General features: G+C 47.5%; 1 protein-coding gene across 4 annotated transcripts in view; it reads right to left on the reverse strand.

Moving 5' to 3' along the window:
* Window positions 1–4,504: 4,504 nt before the first annotated feature.
* The window catches only part of KANSL1 (KAT8 regulatory NSL complex subunit 1), a 156,520-nt gene continuing 144,190 nt past the window's right edge, over window positions 4,505–16,834 (reverse strand). For 3 of the 4 annotated variants that reach the window (XM_070395155.1, XM_070395156.1, XM_070395154.1), the window contains 8 exons: window positions 14,681–14,863; window positions 14,066–14,254; window positions 13,587–13,735; window positions 8,755–8,876; window positions 7,849–7,906; window positions 7,527–7,639; window positions 6,602–6,854; window positions 4,505–6,293 (listed from right to left, as the gene is read on the reverse strand). In XM_070395155.1, coding sequence (XP_070251256.1) covers window positions 6,066–6,293; window positions 6,602–6,854; window positions 7,527–7,639; window positions 7,849–7,906; window positions 8,755–8,876; window positions 13,587–13,735; window positions 14,066–14,254; window positions 14,681–14,863 — 1,295 coding nt within the window. In that variant the 3' untranslated portion in view covers window positions 4,505–6,065. The remainder of the gene's footprint in view (window positions 6,294–6,601; window positions 6,855–7,526; window positions 7,640–7,848; window positions 7,907–8,754; window positions 8,877–13,586; window positions 13,736–14,065; window positions 14,255–14,680; window positions 14,864–16,834) is intronic. The other variant, XM_070395157.1, reaches the window with a different exon arrangement.

Genomic DNA, 16,834 nt, shown 5'->3' on the forward strand with positions numbered 1-16,834 from the left:
GATGGCCACACCCAACATTTCCTTGGGCACTTCCGTTTGATTCTTTTTTCCCCCCCTCTGAGTAGAAGAGGAAGGAAGTCAGGCTCTGAAAGGTGCTGCTGGGGTTTTCAGGGGCCTGGGGGCGCCCTCTGGCCCCATCCTGGGGATGTCACAGAGGCTGTGGCAGCAACAAAGGATTTGCAACTTGGTATGTTGGTGTGAGCTGGACAGGTAGGGGTGGGGGGAGACACAGGAGAGGCTGAGGCAGGGGTGGGCAGGGGAGCGGGAGAGAGGGAGGGGGGAGGTAAGAGTACGAGGGAGAGGAGACCTGCTCCCTATGGAGGGGCAGCAGGGAGCACAAGCAGCCTCCACTGGGGCCTCCTGCGGCTGGTGGCCAGGGTCTGTGCAGGTGGGTGTGTCTCCCTCAAGGGCAGGGCAGGGCAGGGCAGGCAGCCTGTGGAAAAGGGCTCCAGTCCCTCCCACCTGCCTGGCAGGAGAAGGCTGGCTGGCGGGAGGGTGGCTGGCAGCCGGTGGGTGACTTCCTTAGAGAAGACTGGCCTCCGGCCTCTGTCCCCCCTGCAGGGGCAGGGCGGGGGGGTCCTGACCTGAAGGGCTTCCCTCCACCCCAGGGACACTCTGTTCAATTGCGTTCTAAAGGTTGGAAGTGCAGCCACGATTTTGGCCACCTCACTGATCTGGGACTTTAGGGCTAACCAGTTCTCTTGTAAGGACCTGTGCCTCTTGTGGGACACCCGCCTGTTCCCAAGCCTGGGCCGCTGGCATCTCTAGAGTGTGCGGGGGGTGGGGGTGGGGGTGGGGGCGCAAAAGGGGGTCCTGAGCCTCCTGTTCCTCCCACCCCACTGCAGCCAGCTGCCTGCCCCCACCACACCCTGTGTCTGCTGGGTGGAGCCCAGTCACTGCCTGTGCCCCTCATTATGTCACACTGTCCTGAGTCCCCAGCCTCACCACCCTTCTCAGTAGTTCACATTGTTTGGATGTGGGAGGCACCTAGTCTTAACTAAGGAGTGAAATCAAGGGAAGGCAAAGTCCGGGCACAAGGTGGGACCTCGGTTTCTAGGTCTAAGTTACACTCATCCAACTGGCCTGTCCCTCATGATGAACCCGATGACCTTACCTCCCATCCAGACGTGGGGCTTGGCAAGGCCAGGATGGGGCTCAGCAGTGACCCTGGATGTGGACTTGGAGAGCCTTTCCCTCCCAGAAGGCCTGCCCCTTCCTGTGCTGAGCTGCAGCAGGTTGGATGTCCTGGTTGTCAGAGATGGCACCAGGACAGGCAGGCCCCCCGGGAGGGACCACGTTCCCTGTCCCTCACCTCCACCCCAGCCTCTGACTGCCAGCCTCGCAGAGCGCCCCACGCTGCTCAGCCTCAAGTGCATATAGTCAGCCCTCCACACCCCCACAAGGGGACACGCCCACTTGGAAATGGTTCTCCCCGTCCCAGCTGGAAGCAATGCTGTCTGTCCACTGGAGCAGCTGAACATATACATAGATGTCGCCTTTCCCTCCCCGTCTGCACCTGTCGAGTTGTCGTCAGATTTGTCTGTTTATGCTTGGATTCACCTGAGTGACTATGATAGTGAAAAGAAAAGAAAAAAAAAAGGACGCATGTATCTTGAAATGCTTGTAAAGAGGTTTCTAACCCACCCGGTGGGGGTCCTGGATCACTCTCCCCTGCGCTGGGACCCCAGGCCAGTGTGGCTCTCCCCTGCTTGGCCTCCCGAGAGGTTTCCTTCAGCATCTGGGACCAGCAGAGCGCAGATTCTGACAGTGGAGGACCCTCGGCTGGAAGAAGGCCTGACGCACAGGACGAGGACCAAGGAAGCTGGTGCCCCTCCCCACCCCGGGCTTCCCTTTGCCGGGCAGAGCTGTGTCTTGGGCTGGCTTGGCTTGCAACGTGAAAATGCCCTCTCTGGCCACAGCCTAGAGAAGCCCCACAACAGCCCTGCATCACCAGGAAGATGAAGCCAGCGCCAGCTGGGGAAAGGTCCCAGGGCCTTGCCGCCACAGCTGCCCGGCAGAGGACGGATGACACGCCAGGAGACACCATTCCCGAAGCCTGGCCAGAGCCCCGCGGACCTTGCAGGAGTCCGTCTGCTGCCTCGGGGAAAGGAAGCAGCCTCTGTGGAAATGGCCGCTTAAAGAAACTCAGCCTCGGGACCGTTCTGCCACTTCCTGTTTAGGCAGTTGAAGGCAACTGGGCTGGAGGCTTCATTTGCAGTCAGAGCTTTCGGCTGTCCTGAGTCCCAGCTGCTCTTGGGGTTCTGAGAAAGGAAAAGGGAATGTGGTGTAAAGGACCGGTAGCTGTTAGAGGTGGCCCCTCATCACTGCCACTAATGCGCTGCGTCTCCTCTTCCTGTAGTTCTGTGCCGTTCTCTGACACCTGACTCCGAGGGCCCTGGAATCTCCCTGGGAGGGTGGGCTGCTTGGGTCAGCCTCAAAATTATGGTTTAGGGTGATCAGGTCAGTGTTGGGGAGGAGAGGCAAAGGGGTGCTGGCTTGTGACCTTAAATGAGGACAATCCCCCAGGGCTGAGTTCTCCCCATTCCCTCTCTCCAGTCAACGTCCCTTGGGTGGGCTGGGTATGCTCTATGCCTGGTTCCTTCAAGCTCTCCATTCTATCCATAGTTCCATTTAAATTGACTTCAGTGGTGAGACTGTATCCTGTTTGCGATTGCTTGTTGTGCTATAGGGGTTGGGGGGAGGAACCTGTAAGATAGTTACCATGGGCAAGGGGAAGTCTTGGAGAGCAGCAGTTAAACCTCCTTGTAACCCTTTTCTTCACCATTTCAACCGCATTTGCTAGAGGTCCTGGGGGTGCCGCCTTCACCGACTGGATTCCCAAGTGCAGTAGCTGCCAGCTGCTTCCCATGTCCTTCCCAGCCAGGTGCAGGCGGTGAGGCTTGTGGAGGAATCTGGAGATGTGGTTGCTCTGGTCTCTTGCTGGGCCCCAAGCCCACAATCGTGCCTCCCAGACCCTGGCAAACTTTGCTGTAAGCCGTGGGCACCTCTGTGTCACTTTTCCCACTGACTCTGGACATGCAGCCTGTATCTAGCAGCTGCCAAGATCTTTTCCTTCACCCTCTTTTATCTTTGTCCCCCAAGAGGCAGGGATGAGGGTAAAGATGGAGGTCACTGTGTCCCATCTATAGATCCGTGGCTTCATGAGACTTCTAGTTGCTCTTCAGTTTTGAAAAGGGTTATCCTGGGCACTGACCCAGGCTCACCTCCTAATGGACTTAGCCCATGAATTTGCAGTGTCTGGCAGGGCAATTTCTGACACTTGCAAGTCCCATGATTTCTTCAGTAATTCTAAGGGTCGGGGGTGGGGTGGGGGGAAACAAATCTTAGCTTAGCTTCCTGTCTGTGAATGTCCATATGGTGTATTGTGTGTTTTAACAAATGATATACACGGACTGTTGCTGTAAAAGTGAATTTGGAAATAAAGTTATTACTGATTACATGAGGTCTATGTGCATAAATTCAAAAGACAAAGAAATGCTATGGGATGTATAATTTTCAAGTCTTTTTTCAGCTTTGGAGAACTTTGCTCCGAATAGGGAAAGACAATGTTGCTAAAACCGGGCCATGAGGTTTTACCACTCTCTCTAGGGCCCAGAAGGTGGAAGAAGAGTTCTCAGCCTTTTCATTTTCAGGCCGACTGTCTCACTCTGGTGCTCACAAAGGTCCTGGTCAATACCCTTGGGGCTGACCCATTCTAGTGATTTCAACCCTGAAAAGACTGGGGTTGGTATATGAGATGTTTCCTTCCCTGGAAATGAGCCTCGAGGCCTGGGGCTGAAGCAGAACACCAGCCAATCAGCTGAAAGAATGGCTTAGCTCTCTTGCAGGCTTACAGAGCTGCCTTCCTCCTCTTGGGAGCAGTACTGGGGAACAGGTCTGCTAAATCAAAACAGGGATATCAGCCAACCCCTAGCAATGTCACAAAGGGAAACAATAACAAAACAAACCATCATCTTATTGTTCCTCAGTAATCAGTTCAAGGTCTTAACATGGAGCCCTTACATTTTCCAAGTTTCAAAATATGACTTTGCTCAGCTTTTCCTTAGCCACTGCAGACAGAAGCTGAAGTAGAGATCGCAACTATAACTACAGGAGTAGCAACAGGGCGGCCACAGAGAAACGTGACCTCGCCAACTGCTGCTTCCACGACCAGGATAGACAGCTCATTGGCTGTTTCAACTTGACTGCCATGAAAAGGAAAAAAACAATAAAGAACAGGCCCACCCACTTACTCATCTTTATAGAAAGAAAATCAAGCACCTGCCTCCTCAGATACTATAATCTCAGGCAGCAGGTAAGCAGCTCAGGCTCCATACAAAGTATATGTTCTCACTGGCCCCACCCGCTTTCTGGTGATAAGATGACCCTGCGAGGGGCCCATACGACAGAATAGAGACATCCCAAAGTCCACAGCAAGTCAGGACACCAGAGAACTATGCAGCAATACCATGTCCAAGTGTCAAAAAAGGCCCAGCACACAACATTCTGTAACTTTTTTTTTATTATTTTTTTCATTTTTTCCTTCCTTTTTTTTAAGCACTAGTCTGTGCTTTGCGAACAGAATCAAGACATTAACAAAGATCAGCTTCTCTGAAGAAAAGCATTTCTATAGAACAAAGACAGCTACATGTTTCGCTGCCAATACACAGCTCAAAGCAGAAAAAGAAAATATTTACAAAATACAAGGTTTTTTTTTCCATTTTTGTTTTTGTTTTTTTTTTTTTTACAATGCTAAAAGGGTTATTCAGAATTTTCAACCTTATAAATAGAAGAAGCACTTTATGCATAGGGATATGGTGCATTATTGTTTTTTTAAAGAAACAATGACAAACCCTTTAACTTGCAAACAGATCAAAAAGAATCACTAATGTTGAAAATTGTGAAAAAACCCCAACCATTAAGCAGTTTGCTTACTATTTTTATATGATTACAAAATGGCAAAAAAAAAAAAAAAAAGTCCTTATTGCCCCTTTTGGTAATGTGATCATACATGAGACAGGCACAAGGTTAACAACCAGGGAGTGATCACGGGGGAGCGATGGGAACCACAGCTGGGACGAGACAATGTTCCACAGGAAAGGGAAACTTAAAAGAGGAAGGGCCGAACTGACACTGACAGGGAACTGGAGGGGGAAGGAAACGACTGAATGAATCAGCCGGAGAAAACAGAATTACATAGAAGAAATGGCGGCTCACTTCCCAGACCCCTAGTTTGCAGAGGTGGGAATAGAGGTTAAGTAGTCCTAACTCTAGCTTCATGGAACAGGAGAGGGTAAAAAAGTCCGAGTGGAAGAACTGGTGTGCGTAGGTATGTATATGGCATGGGGAGCAGACAAGAGGGCACGAAGGGGCAGGATGGGGACCTGAGCAGCCACAGCCAGGTTAACTGCAGTTAAGGAGTCAATACAGAGATGACCAAATGCAGAGGAAACCCCACATCAGTCTCCGAGATCTGGGTGACAGGGGAAGCCATTCTAGCTGGCAGTTACAGCTGAGGCTCTGGCGCGGGTGCTCCAGCACAGACGGCCAAGGGAGACCCAGCCAGGAGGGCCGGAGCTGAGCCAAGCCACAGGTGGGAGGGGAGCGGAGGAGTGGGGAGGGGTAAGAGCCCAGAGGGAGCTGCTCTCCCACCCTAACCTAAGGTGGCAATACTGAGCTGGAGTTTTCCATTCCCTCTGCCCACTTGGCTGTCCCACCCTGCCCACAGGTGCGAGGGAGAGGTGGTCATCAAACGCTGCTAAGTCCAGTGATTCAACAGTGCAGAGGATGTGCCAGGACCAGGCCGGCAGGGTCTTATCCTGAACTTCTGTTTGCCAGCTGGAGGAAGTGCTCAGGTGTGTGACAACAAAACATGGAAACCAAAACCAAAACAAAACAAAAATCAAAATGAGAAAAAAAAAAAAAATACCAAAGTAGAATCTAAATTCCTTAAATTCACTAAAAACTGTGAAAATTTCCGGCATATGATGTTTGAATATCAAACGCAGAGATTTCTGAAGCTTTAATGCCAATAGTTAGTGAGTCTTTAGATTCTCGTCTCCCGCTCATCTGTGAGTTGGACGCTGAGCTGTGACTGTTGCTGCTAGATGCCGACTCTTGAGGGGGACAACGGGAGGTGAGGTGGGTGCCACCTCTGTCTCTCGACCAGTCTTGCTGCCTGAGGTGCGCCGAGTGCAGCGAGCTGCCCGTTCCTGCGCATCCAGTTGGTCCTCACACTCTGCTTGGGGACTGTACGCCAGGGGGAAGGTTCGCCGCTCCCATGGCTGGACAGACTGTGGGCAGACAAGTTGCCTTGGTGAGCACCCAGTACCAGCTGCCTCCTGCCCCAACACGTGTGGACTAGAGTCCCTGACCAGTCTCTCTCGAGTTCCTGGGTGGTTTGGGAAGACCCCTCACAGAGTGGGCGCCCTTTTAACCATGGCCAGTTCCATTGTGCCTTCAGAAGGTCAATTTCAAGTGCAGCCCCTCCTCCCCTTCACAATGGGAGGGAGTCATGACATGAAGATCCATCTTCAGCAGTGCTGCCCCTTCCCCATCTCACGCCCCACCTGCCAACCCATGCAAAGGCAGCATCCCTTACCTGCTCGTCCAGCCCCAGCTCTGGCGTGGAACAACGGGTGTCGTCACTGGCTAGGTGTCGTAGAGTGTCCCGTGCCACAGGGGTGAGGGGGGCCGAGTGCAGTTCCGGGCTGATGGGGCTCCTGGGGGACTGACCGTGGGAGAACTCCGACAAAGAGTGGCTACTACTGACATCAGGAGAGGGGGGTTGGGGGGTGGAGGGGTTGGCACTGCCCAGCTGGGGGGTTGTCCGGCCGTCTGATGACCTGTAAGACCTGTACAAGAAGTGCAAATGTGAGTGCCTAAGTAAAGGGAATTTCTAGTATATTATTGGGGGGTGGGGGAGGAGGGTTCTGGAGAGGCATGAAAGCAAGTGTCCCACCAGAGGAGCCAAGGTAGACTAACACCAACAGTTCTTTCCCAGGAATCACAAATCCCCTCATGTCCTCCCACCACCGAGTACAAAGGTGGCTACACAATATGACATCTGGAACTGTCATCCCAAAAGAAAGCCAGGGCTGAACAATGCCAGCGCTAACCTCTGCCCAATGCCTAGAACTCACAGGGGAAGGGAAATTAGTTCAGACTCAGAAAATTATAGTCAAAGGAAAGAGCAAAATCGAATCTAAATCTTTCTAGTTGAGAATCCCGAGGGCTTCTGCAACTGTGAACAATAACGAGATAAGGTGGGGCAGTTCTTTCAAGCACGACCACACAACCATGCTCCACTGTCCAAAGGAAAGACAGTGTGTGGTGAGGCCTCCAAATGTCAGTCAGCCTGCTTTTCAGGAGACCAGAGTCTGACTGCTTATACTCTCACTGGTTGCAACAAACACCAAGGAACTTCTGTATTCTAGGCTACTGCCAATGGCTGAATATGAAGAGCAAAAGCAATTGAGATGCAGTGGCAATTCCATGGACACGGCCCAAATTCCCTGTCGCATCACCTGCTGCCCCGCCGCTGGGGTGGCACGCTTGTGGTCCACAGCCACCTAGCCCTCTCCATCTCCTCACATTTGGCATGCAGGGCGGCGAAGGCTGCATCAGACAAGTCCTCGATCTGCAATAGAGCAGCTTCAATGATCAACAATTTCTTCCAGAAAGCTGAGTTTAAGAATGGGTAGGTCAATTCTAGAGCCAGCCCCACCCCACACTAGACTCTTCCCCGTCAAAACAGGAAAGTGAGCTTGCAGCATTTGACACCACAGGTCTGGATGTGTACACCCACGTGTGTGTATCTTCTTTAAGAGAGAATGACCATGCCATTACCTCTTCGTTCTCTTCGTCAGGATTCCCCTTCAGAGACCGAAAATCGACCTCCCGCCAACTGCAAAACCAAGAAGGGACAATCATGAGATGGCAATTTTCCAGAGCAGGATAAAATGTCCATGCAAGAATGAGAGCCATGTACCTATGAGTGACACTGCTTTCTGCTGGCAGGCTCTGCCCTCTTATAGAGCGTGTCCTCCTTTGCCCTGGAGGCCTCTAAAAGAGGCCCCACACTCAATATCCACAAGGGCCAAAAACCCAATGCAGGCTCGGAGACTGACAAAAACAAAGGAACCTATTTGAAGGGACCACCACTATTTAGCACCAGCAGATTGCTACCACATGGGATCGCATATACACGGTCACCGAATCTTCTGATATATCAACAAAAGCTAGAAACAGAGATTCATATGTGAAGTCCTGCTTTGATGCTGACGACAAATTCAGTATTTTAAAACACATTGTTGTGTCAAACAGAATAACGTCTATCACCACTTTGTGGCCTGTGGTCTAATTAGACCAGCAGTTCTCAACCTGTGGGTCGCGACCCCTTTGGAGGTCGAACGACCCTTTCACAGGGGTCGCCTAAGACCATCCTGCATATCAGATATTTACATTATGATTCATAACAGTAGCAACATTACAGTTATGAAGTAGCAATGAAAATAATGTTATGGTTGGGTCACAACATGAGGAACTGTATTTAAAGGGCCAGAAGGTTGAGAACCACTGGATTAGACTTAAATAATGGAATGAGAGAGAACTAGTAAGAAATAATTTCACTTCTATTACACACAACTTCCTCTTAAAGAGAAGACAAAACTCAAAGCTAGGACCCAGAGCTCAGTGACGAGAGACAAAGTAAAAAGGAATAAGGAGAGAAACCGATTTATTTAAGTCCTCTACCTGGGAGTAAGGATTTCCTTGTATTGCAGTTTCTCTACACGGGTTGTTGCAGCAACAGACATTGGGATGACAATGTTGTTAATGTCAAATGAGCTCTCTCCCCTTCTCCTCCTTATTGGCTGCTGTAAGACAAAGGTAAGTTTGAAAGAGAGGCACAATTCTACAAACATCAAAGCATACACCAGAGACTTAAAACAGGATCACCAATAAACAGGCACCTGGGTCCCACGGGTGGGGGCTGGGCAGCAGCTGCTTGCTTCTAGGAGATGGTCTCCCATAACAAAGCCCTCAGGAGAAATATTAGGTGGGTCCTGGTAAGTACCTCCTGTGCACAGGTCTCACTGTCCACCCGCCCCCTTCATGGGCTCATGTGAAGAGACGTCTGTGAATTTCACAGGGTGGATATTCTGGGGCCTTGAGTCAGTTGTGGTTCCTATTCCTCCATAAAGACCTTTACTACCCTCCCCCCTTATTTCAAAATAATTTTTAATACACATTTTAAATTGATTTTTTTTTTAGACAAAGAGGAAGAGAGATAGAGACAGCAATCAGCTGTTCCTTCATGCCCTCTACTGGGGGTCGAGTCTGCAACCAGGCATGGGCCCTGACTGGAAATTGCACCTGCAACCCTCCTGGTGCATGGGAAGGACACCTACCACCAACTGAGCCACTCCGGCCAGGCACCTCTTTCCACTTTAAATCCTTTCTGCTCTCCCTTTTTATCCCCACCCATGACTCAGGCTCACAGTAGCTCCTAAAAGCAATGCTTAAACCTAGTGGTGACTCTTCGGGTTATAAAAATGATTTCCCTTATCCTGAAAGATGCCCCCAAAATAGGTCCAGCTCAAGAGATCATCTAACCTTGGATGTCACAAAATCACCTCCTTCTTATAGATCTGAACTCTTCAGCTAAATCTGAACCCACCATCTGCTCAGCCACTATGTGATTTCCCTCTTTGTGGCTATTATTCTTGGGGGAAGAGCTGAGAGCTTTCTAGATGAGCAGAGAGAAACTGAAGAAGAGGACTGGGTTCTATAGCTCACTCCTAGAAAGGGAAGTTGAGAAGATCAAACTCTTGGGAAAGACTAATGAGGATCCAATGAGAAGGTGGGCACCTACAACAGCTGGGAGATCAAAGAAGGAATAAAGCCAAAGGGCTTGGTTTCGTAGATGGAGGAAAAAGTCTGCTAGCTGTTTGTGCCCAGATAGCAAACACCCTACACCCTGCCACAGAGACTGGCAATTGAGCTGTGAGAGGCCAGAGGGAAACAGTGGGTGACAAACATGCTGCCGTGGCGACAATACAGCTGGAAACACCTAAGAGACTGCATTCAAACCCAAACCACCATGTGTGCTTGGCCCAGAAGAGGTTAGTGAAAGAAGATGAGGAAGAGGTTGTTCCCTACAAGCAACCACTCTACTCTGTTCCTGGAGGGCGACATATAATTGACTCACCCCATCATTTCAGGACATTCTCAGAGAACGTTGAAAGGCAGTGCGCTTCCTGGACAAGGATTTTAGCTGCGTTACCTATGACTTAAGGTTATCACAATGTCTTTCTCACCTGAAGTTCCTTCTCTATCAAGTGAAAATAGATCAGTGATTTTCTATCTCATGGCACATGTAAACTAATTAGTAAAATTTTGTGGCACACCCAAGAATATATTTTTTCCTGATATAAGAACAACAAAAAAAGGTATAATTTTGATTCAGTCACACCAGATGGATATGGTTGTGTTGGCTGTTGGCATTTTCTTATTTGACAATCTAAGGGAAAAGAGGTCAGTGCCCTGGAGTACATAGTCAGGTATTGCATGTTTTAAAAATTCTTGCAGCATATTGGTTGAAAAATCACTGGAACAGACTGTCATTGACTGCCACACCTTTGTTGAAACTGTATGTCCTACTACAAGAAGAGTTCCTTAAGGAAGTCCCAACAGATAGCTTTCCATATATCTTAATCAAGAATGAATTCGAGCCCTAACCGGTTTGGCTCAGTGGATAGAGCGTCGGCCTGTGGACTGAAAGGTCCTAGGTTCGATTCCGGTCAAGGGCATGTACCTTGGTTGCGGGCACATCCCCAGTGGGAGGTGTGTAGGAGGCAGCTGATCGATGTTTCTCTCTCATCGATGTTTCTAACTCTCTATCCCTCTCCCTTCCCCTCTGTAAAAAAAAATCAATAAAATATATTAAAAAAAAAAAAAAAAGAATGAATGCGAGCTCGGCTGGTACGGCTCAGGTGGTTGAGTGTCATTCCATACAACAGGAGGTCACTGGTTCAATTCCCAGTCAGGCACATGCCCAGGTTTCGGGCTTGATCCCTAGTAGGGGGCGTACATGAGGCAGCCAACTGATGTTTCTCTCTCTATAAAATAAATTTTTTAAAAAAGTGAAACTGCTGCCAGAAACAGGTATATATTTTCCCTAAAATGACTCGCCCCCATTCCATCAGATACTAATTTGGTCGAACATAACTGCTCTTCTCCTGTTTAGAATCAGAGGTGGAGAGCAGGTGATGGGAATGGACAGTGGTTCCCACACCTGGTTGCACATCAGAAGCAAGATGAAGAGGGAGAGCTTAAAAAAAAAAAATTTCTCAGACTCCCCTTTCCGACTATGAAATCAGAATCTTCAGGGATATTTTTTAAAGTAACTGAGTTGGTTCCGGTGCATCCACAATCTTTTGTGAAGCACCAGCACACACACCTCTTCCTGCTCTGTCCCCCTAAACGTCTCTCCATGTCCTTCAGTTTCTCTACCTTATTGTAAGTATCTGGGCTTTCACTTTATTAAATAAATCCAGCTTCTTAGAGAAAAAATAAAATAAAAAGGCAGCAAGAGCCTTAATGATTAACACAGGGTTATGTACAAAATTTATACTCAATAAATATTAAGTAAAAATGTCAAATGATCCAGGCCCAAGTTAACAGTGTCCAGACACAGGAGAGTTGGCAGGTGAGAAATACTGAATCTCAGAGTTCAGGTTTTCTATCAGAATTCAACTCTCTCTGAAATCCTTTGGTCTTTTGGTTATCTACCTTTTGCTGATGGGTAGCTAAGTTTGTGACAGATACTATATACACCTATTCAGACAAAATTTGTGGAATGTAGGAGGTGAAGAAGAAGAAGGAACATGGAGACTATTAAGAGCAAAGACAGAACAATGTGAATTCCTACCTGATCACAGTTACCTAGTGAGCACATTTTGTGGGCTTAGAAGTTTCTTGATGTCAGTTCTGAAGGGGTTTCAAAGCACCTGCATAAGGTGCCTCTGCCATGGGGTGCCCCAGTGGTCAACACTGTGTATGTAATGTAAGAGAGCCAGCTCTGCAGCCAGGCAGCCTGGGTTTGAATCACAATTATAACCATCACAAATTGCCTTGCTTATGCAATTTATTTAACTTTGGAAAGCCTTAGTTTCCCTGTTTACAAAATGGGAATCCCTAACACCAACTACATCTCAAAGGGTATTATAGAACTGACTGAAAGAACATGTGGAAAACACTTAGCACTGACACATTACAGCGGCAATGTTTTATTATTAGTATTACCATTATTATTATAATTATTACATAAAGGACCCTTTAGTACAGAAAGCCACTACAGGTAGATGTATTCAAGGAGGCACACCTTGAAGAACTAAATATTATAATGAAATTCTAATGTGTGTCTGAAATGGCTATGAGACCAGCTTTCTGGATAGAATGCAGTACTTATGAGGTCACTGTGAGTGTACCAGTAAGCACTGCCAGGGTGGCCTGCTGGATCTGTAATTCTGCTCTGTACCTCGGAAAAGCATGGGCCTTCTCCCTTCCGTTCCAGGCACCCTAACATCAGTCTTTATTCTCGGTACAGTAGCTCCACTCACCAGTAGAGTTAAAAGCTGGGAAATCAAATGTCTTCAATACCTATAGGTATCGCTCCTTTATCACTTCTCTTGGCTTACTTCTTAGACTAAGAGGGTTAGAGCCATGGTACTGTTGAGTGCTATGTGAAACTTAGTCCCACAAATCTTGAATAGTCATTGACTGCTTTAAGGGTTTTTCTCTGCAACAAGCTTTCTATGGATGGCTCAACACAGATCCATCTCTATTATGAAAAACAACTCTGAAATCCTTTGGTCTTTTGGTTATCTACCTTTTGCTGATGGGTAGCTAAGTTTGTGATAGATACTATATACACCTATTCAGACAAAATTTGTGGAATGTAGGAGGTGAAGAAGAAGAAGGAACATGGAGACTATTAAGAGCAAAGACAGAACAATGTGAATTCCTACCTGATCACAGTTACCTAGTGAGCACATTTTGTGGGCTTAGAAGTTTCTTGATGTCAGTTCTGAAGGGGTTTCAAAGCACCTGCATAAGGTGCCTCTGCCATGGGGTGCCCCAGTGGTCAACACTGTGTATGTAATGTAAGAGAGCTAGCTCTGCAGCCAGGCAGAGAAGCACTAGCATACACACCTTTGATTTTCAACAGAAAATCAAATACCACCACTCTGATTTTAAAAAGACACATAACACTCTAGCTGGTTTGGCTCAGTGGATAGAGCATTGGCCTGCTGACTGAAGGGTCCCAGGTTCGATTCCAGTCCAAAGCACATGCCTGGGTTGTGGGCTCAATCCCCAGTATGGGGCCATGCAGGAGGCAGCCAATCAATGATTCTCTCTCATCATTGATGTTTCTACCCCTCTCTCCCTTCCTCTCTGAAATGAGTTGAGTCCTCATAACTGCCCTGGGCTTCATAATTCACTTTCTAAACTGTCCCAAAGAGACATTTGAATGAGCTGAAACTGCAAAGGGGCTGTGCGGCCAATTTCATGCAGGTACTTACAGATGTGCTGGCTGTAACCTGTGGGCTGGAGCTGGTGGATGCAGAGGTGTCTGATGAGGTGGAGAGCTGTCGCACCAAAGGACTGTGTGGTGAATGGTGGGAGGCTGCCAAGTAGCTCGAACTGCTCAAGTCTGTGTGATGCTTCAACACTGCAGAAGTCAACAGAAAAGAAGAATATGTGGCTACCTCTAACCAACTCTACTTGAAATTCCTAGCAAAGGCTAGGAATTCCAGCAATACACAGTAAAGGCAAAATGCTTTCTAAGCCTGGAGGATAAAAAGGTGAAGCAAACTGGTAAGGGGCTGGGCAGAGGTTGCTGCAGCAGTAAGAAGTGGCCTGCATTTAGAAGCAGTAAGGTCCCTCTACTCTGCCTTCCTAGAGTGAAGGACAAAGCTGGGGGCAATTAAGAGAAGCGCAGGCTGCCCCAGAAAGCCCCGAGCAGGTGCAACGCAGGTAGAGGTGCCGGGCCTGGCCCTACCTTCACTTCTCTCAGATGAATGGTCTCGCAATCTCATTTTGCTGTGGTTTGGGTCATGCACGAGTGGTGGTAGGTTGGGCAAGCGCTCTGCTTTTGGCGCTGTCACTCGCTCCACCACAGGCACAGACCCCACATCGTCTAAGTGCTGCCTGTGGGTCCTGTCAGGCCGGGTTTGGTGATGGGACAGCTCTGAAGAGGGGAACAGAAAAAGAGCTGTGAAATATCTTCTCTTAATCTTATTTAAATTCCGAGCTCTTGAGTTCTCTCTAGGCCAATATAGACACCTGGGGCAGCAGGACAGTCCTCTGGGGCTAATGCTTCTAGCAAATAGCAAAATGGCTAGGGAGCCCAAAGGGTCCTCAACCAGAGAAATGTGACACCAGGCTACAGAAGAGAGCCTGTTCACAGATAGACCCAATGCTGTGCCACTGATAGCTGTTTACTGACCATTCTGGGTCCATCTGAAAAAAATCCAAGACAAGTAGAAGTAGACTATAAGCTGACTTTGTATAGTCAATTCCCAAACCCAACATACTGCTATAGCAAACCAGTAACGTGAGACTATAAAAGGAACAGAAAAATAACTAGAGGACTCCCTGGTCCTCTAAAACTTACTGGCTGTTGTTAAGAAGGAGTTGACCAACTTGTGCCTGTCTTTACGAGTTGGATCTGGCAGACTGCCTGGCATGGGTGTTCTGTGCTTAAGTGAAAACTTTTTGGGAGGTTTGATTTTGTCAAAAGGTTTATTCTGCCACTGAGATTTCAGCATGCTCTGGAAGTGCAGGCTTGTGGGAACATCTGCAAGAAACACAAAACACCTAAAGGTTAGTCCAAACACCTGGCCTACGGGCTCCTATCTCATGAAGTGAGGTGAATTCACCAGTAACTCTGACTCTCGCAGTAGGCAAGATCTACATCACACCATTCTTTTGTTGTTTTTAATCTTCACCCCACAATATTTTTTCCATTGTATCTAGAGAGTGGAAAAGAGGGAAAGAGTGGGGACACATGGATGTGTAAGAGACACATTGACTGGTTGCTTCCTGCATGTGCCCTAGGGCAAGGGATTGAACCCAAAACCCTTGGGTGCACAGGACAACGCCCCAACCAATTGAGCCACACCAGCCAGGGAAACATCACACCACGGACCACCGGTTGGCTACTGCTGATACAGAATATCTCTTTATCTGAACCTTACGAAGGTCATTCTCCTATTCACAAGCAAGTCACTTTGGCCTTTTTTAGTCTTCAAGTTCAAAACCAAAATACACCCCAAACACCTTTTGTTAAATCGATGCAGTTTTCTGTTCATATTCTGATGTTTAACTTTATAGGTTTGAAAGACTGATAAACATCCTGTTTCTATTCTTCTAGAGCAGTGATGGCGAACCTTTTGAGCTCAGCGTGCCAGCATTTTGAAAAACCCTAACTTAACTCTGGTGCCGTGTCACATATAAAAATTTTTTGATATTTGCAACCATAGTAAAACAAAGACTTATATTTTTGATATTTCTTTTATATATTTAAATGCCATTTAACAAAGAAAAATCAACCCAAAAAATGAGTTCGCGTGACACGCGTGTCTTAGGTTCGCCATCACTGTTCTATACCTTCATAGGCAATGGCATTAAAGTGCTATTATTAGAGAATAAAGACTGCAGATACTTGATCAGGTCAGTAACAAGAAAACAGAAATGATTACAAACATCTTAAGTTACTATTTCTGCAAACAAAATGAAAAGACCTTGACTACAGGTTCACCAGGGTCAATTCACTTGACGGTTTTGCTCATACTCTTCCACCATTTTCTCAAAACACACTTTCTTGGGGTGTTTTGCAATGCTCACTCCCTCCTCCTGCTGGCAAGTTGTGGTAGCCACCTATACAGCTAGTTGTCTTGGCAAGCTCTCTGAAAACACAGATCTTCATGGCCAGCAGGTGGTGCTCTTATTAAACCCAAACCTAACTAACATGGTTTTCCCCAAGGTTATATATCCTCTACATTTCAAGCTAAAGATTAACCAAGATTAAGTAAGGTGGTAAGGAAACAAGCCCCTCTTTCTGGAATATTAAAAAGTGATTACACCCTAATGCCTCCACATTCCTGCCTGGTTTACAGTTCCTCAAATTCTATCATCTCTAGCTATACTTAATGGGAGTGAATGAGGTCAAGAAGGGAGACAGAAATCTAGTATTACGAGCCTCCGTTGGTTCCTAGCCTCACAAACTACACAACTGGTTCTACTTAAAAATGAAGAGGTTGCAAAAAGGTGACCCTGATGCACGTCTGACCTACACAGCATTATTCTAGCTGCTAGACTTCACTGTTATTCATTATTCTACACAATGGTACACAGGGAATCTCAATACTTTAGGGGGAACTATTCACATAGGATGGTGCCCTGTGGCCTTGCGGCCCTGCAAATCTTCTAGTTTACAAATAGATTGCATTCTGAATGTGGGAGTTGTGAGGACAAAGCAAAATTACCTGAATAAGAACAATATTAATATGGTATCTAGGACCCCAGGTCAACTCACAGAAAGTCTAATTTATCCATAGGCAAAAATGTCCATCCATCCAACTTGGTATAGTAAAAGATATATAAATATTCTCCTTTATATGAATTCTCTTCCTATAAGGAGAATTTAATGACCATTTCTTGTTCAAACCCCAGTGTCATGGTTAGGAGCTCTGTGTGTATATAAGACAAGAGAGAAAAAGGGAGAAACAATAGAGGCAGACAGGAAAATGATCTTTCCTTCTTTTCT

The sequence above is a fragment of the Myotis yumanensis genome, unplaced genomic scaffold, assembly GCF_028538775.1.
Source record: "Myotis yumanensis isolate MYYU_CA2020_CCGP unplaced genomic scaffold, mMyoYum1.0.hap1 SCAF_16, whole genome shotgun sequence".
NCBI lineage: Eukaryota > Metazoa > Chordata > Mammalia > Chiroptera > Vespertilionidae > Myotis > Myotis yumanensis.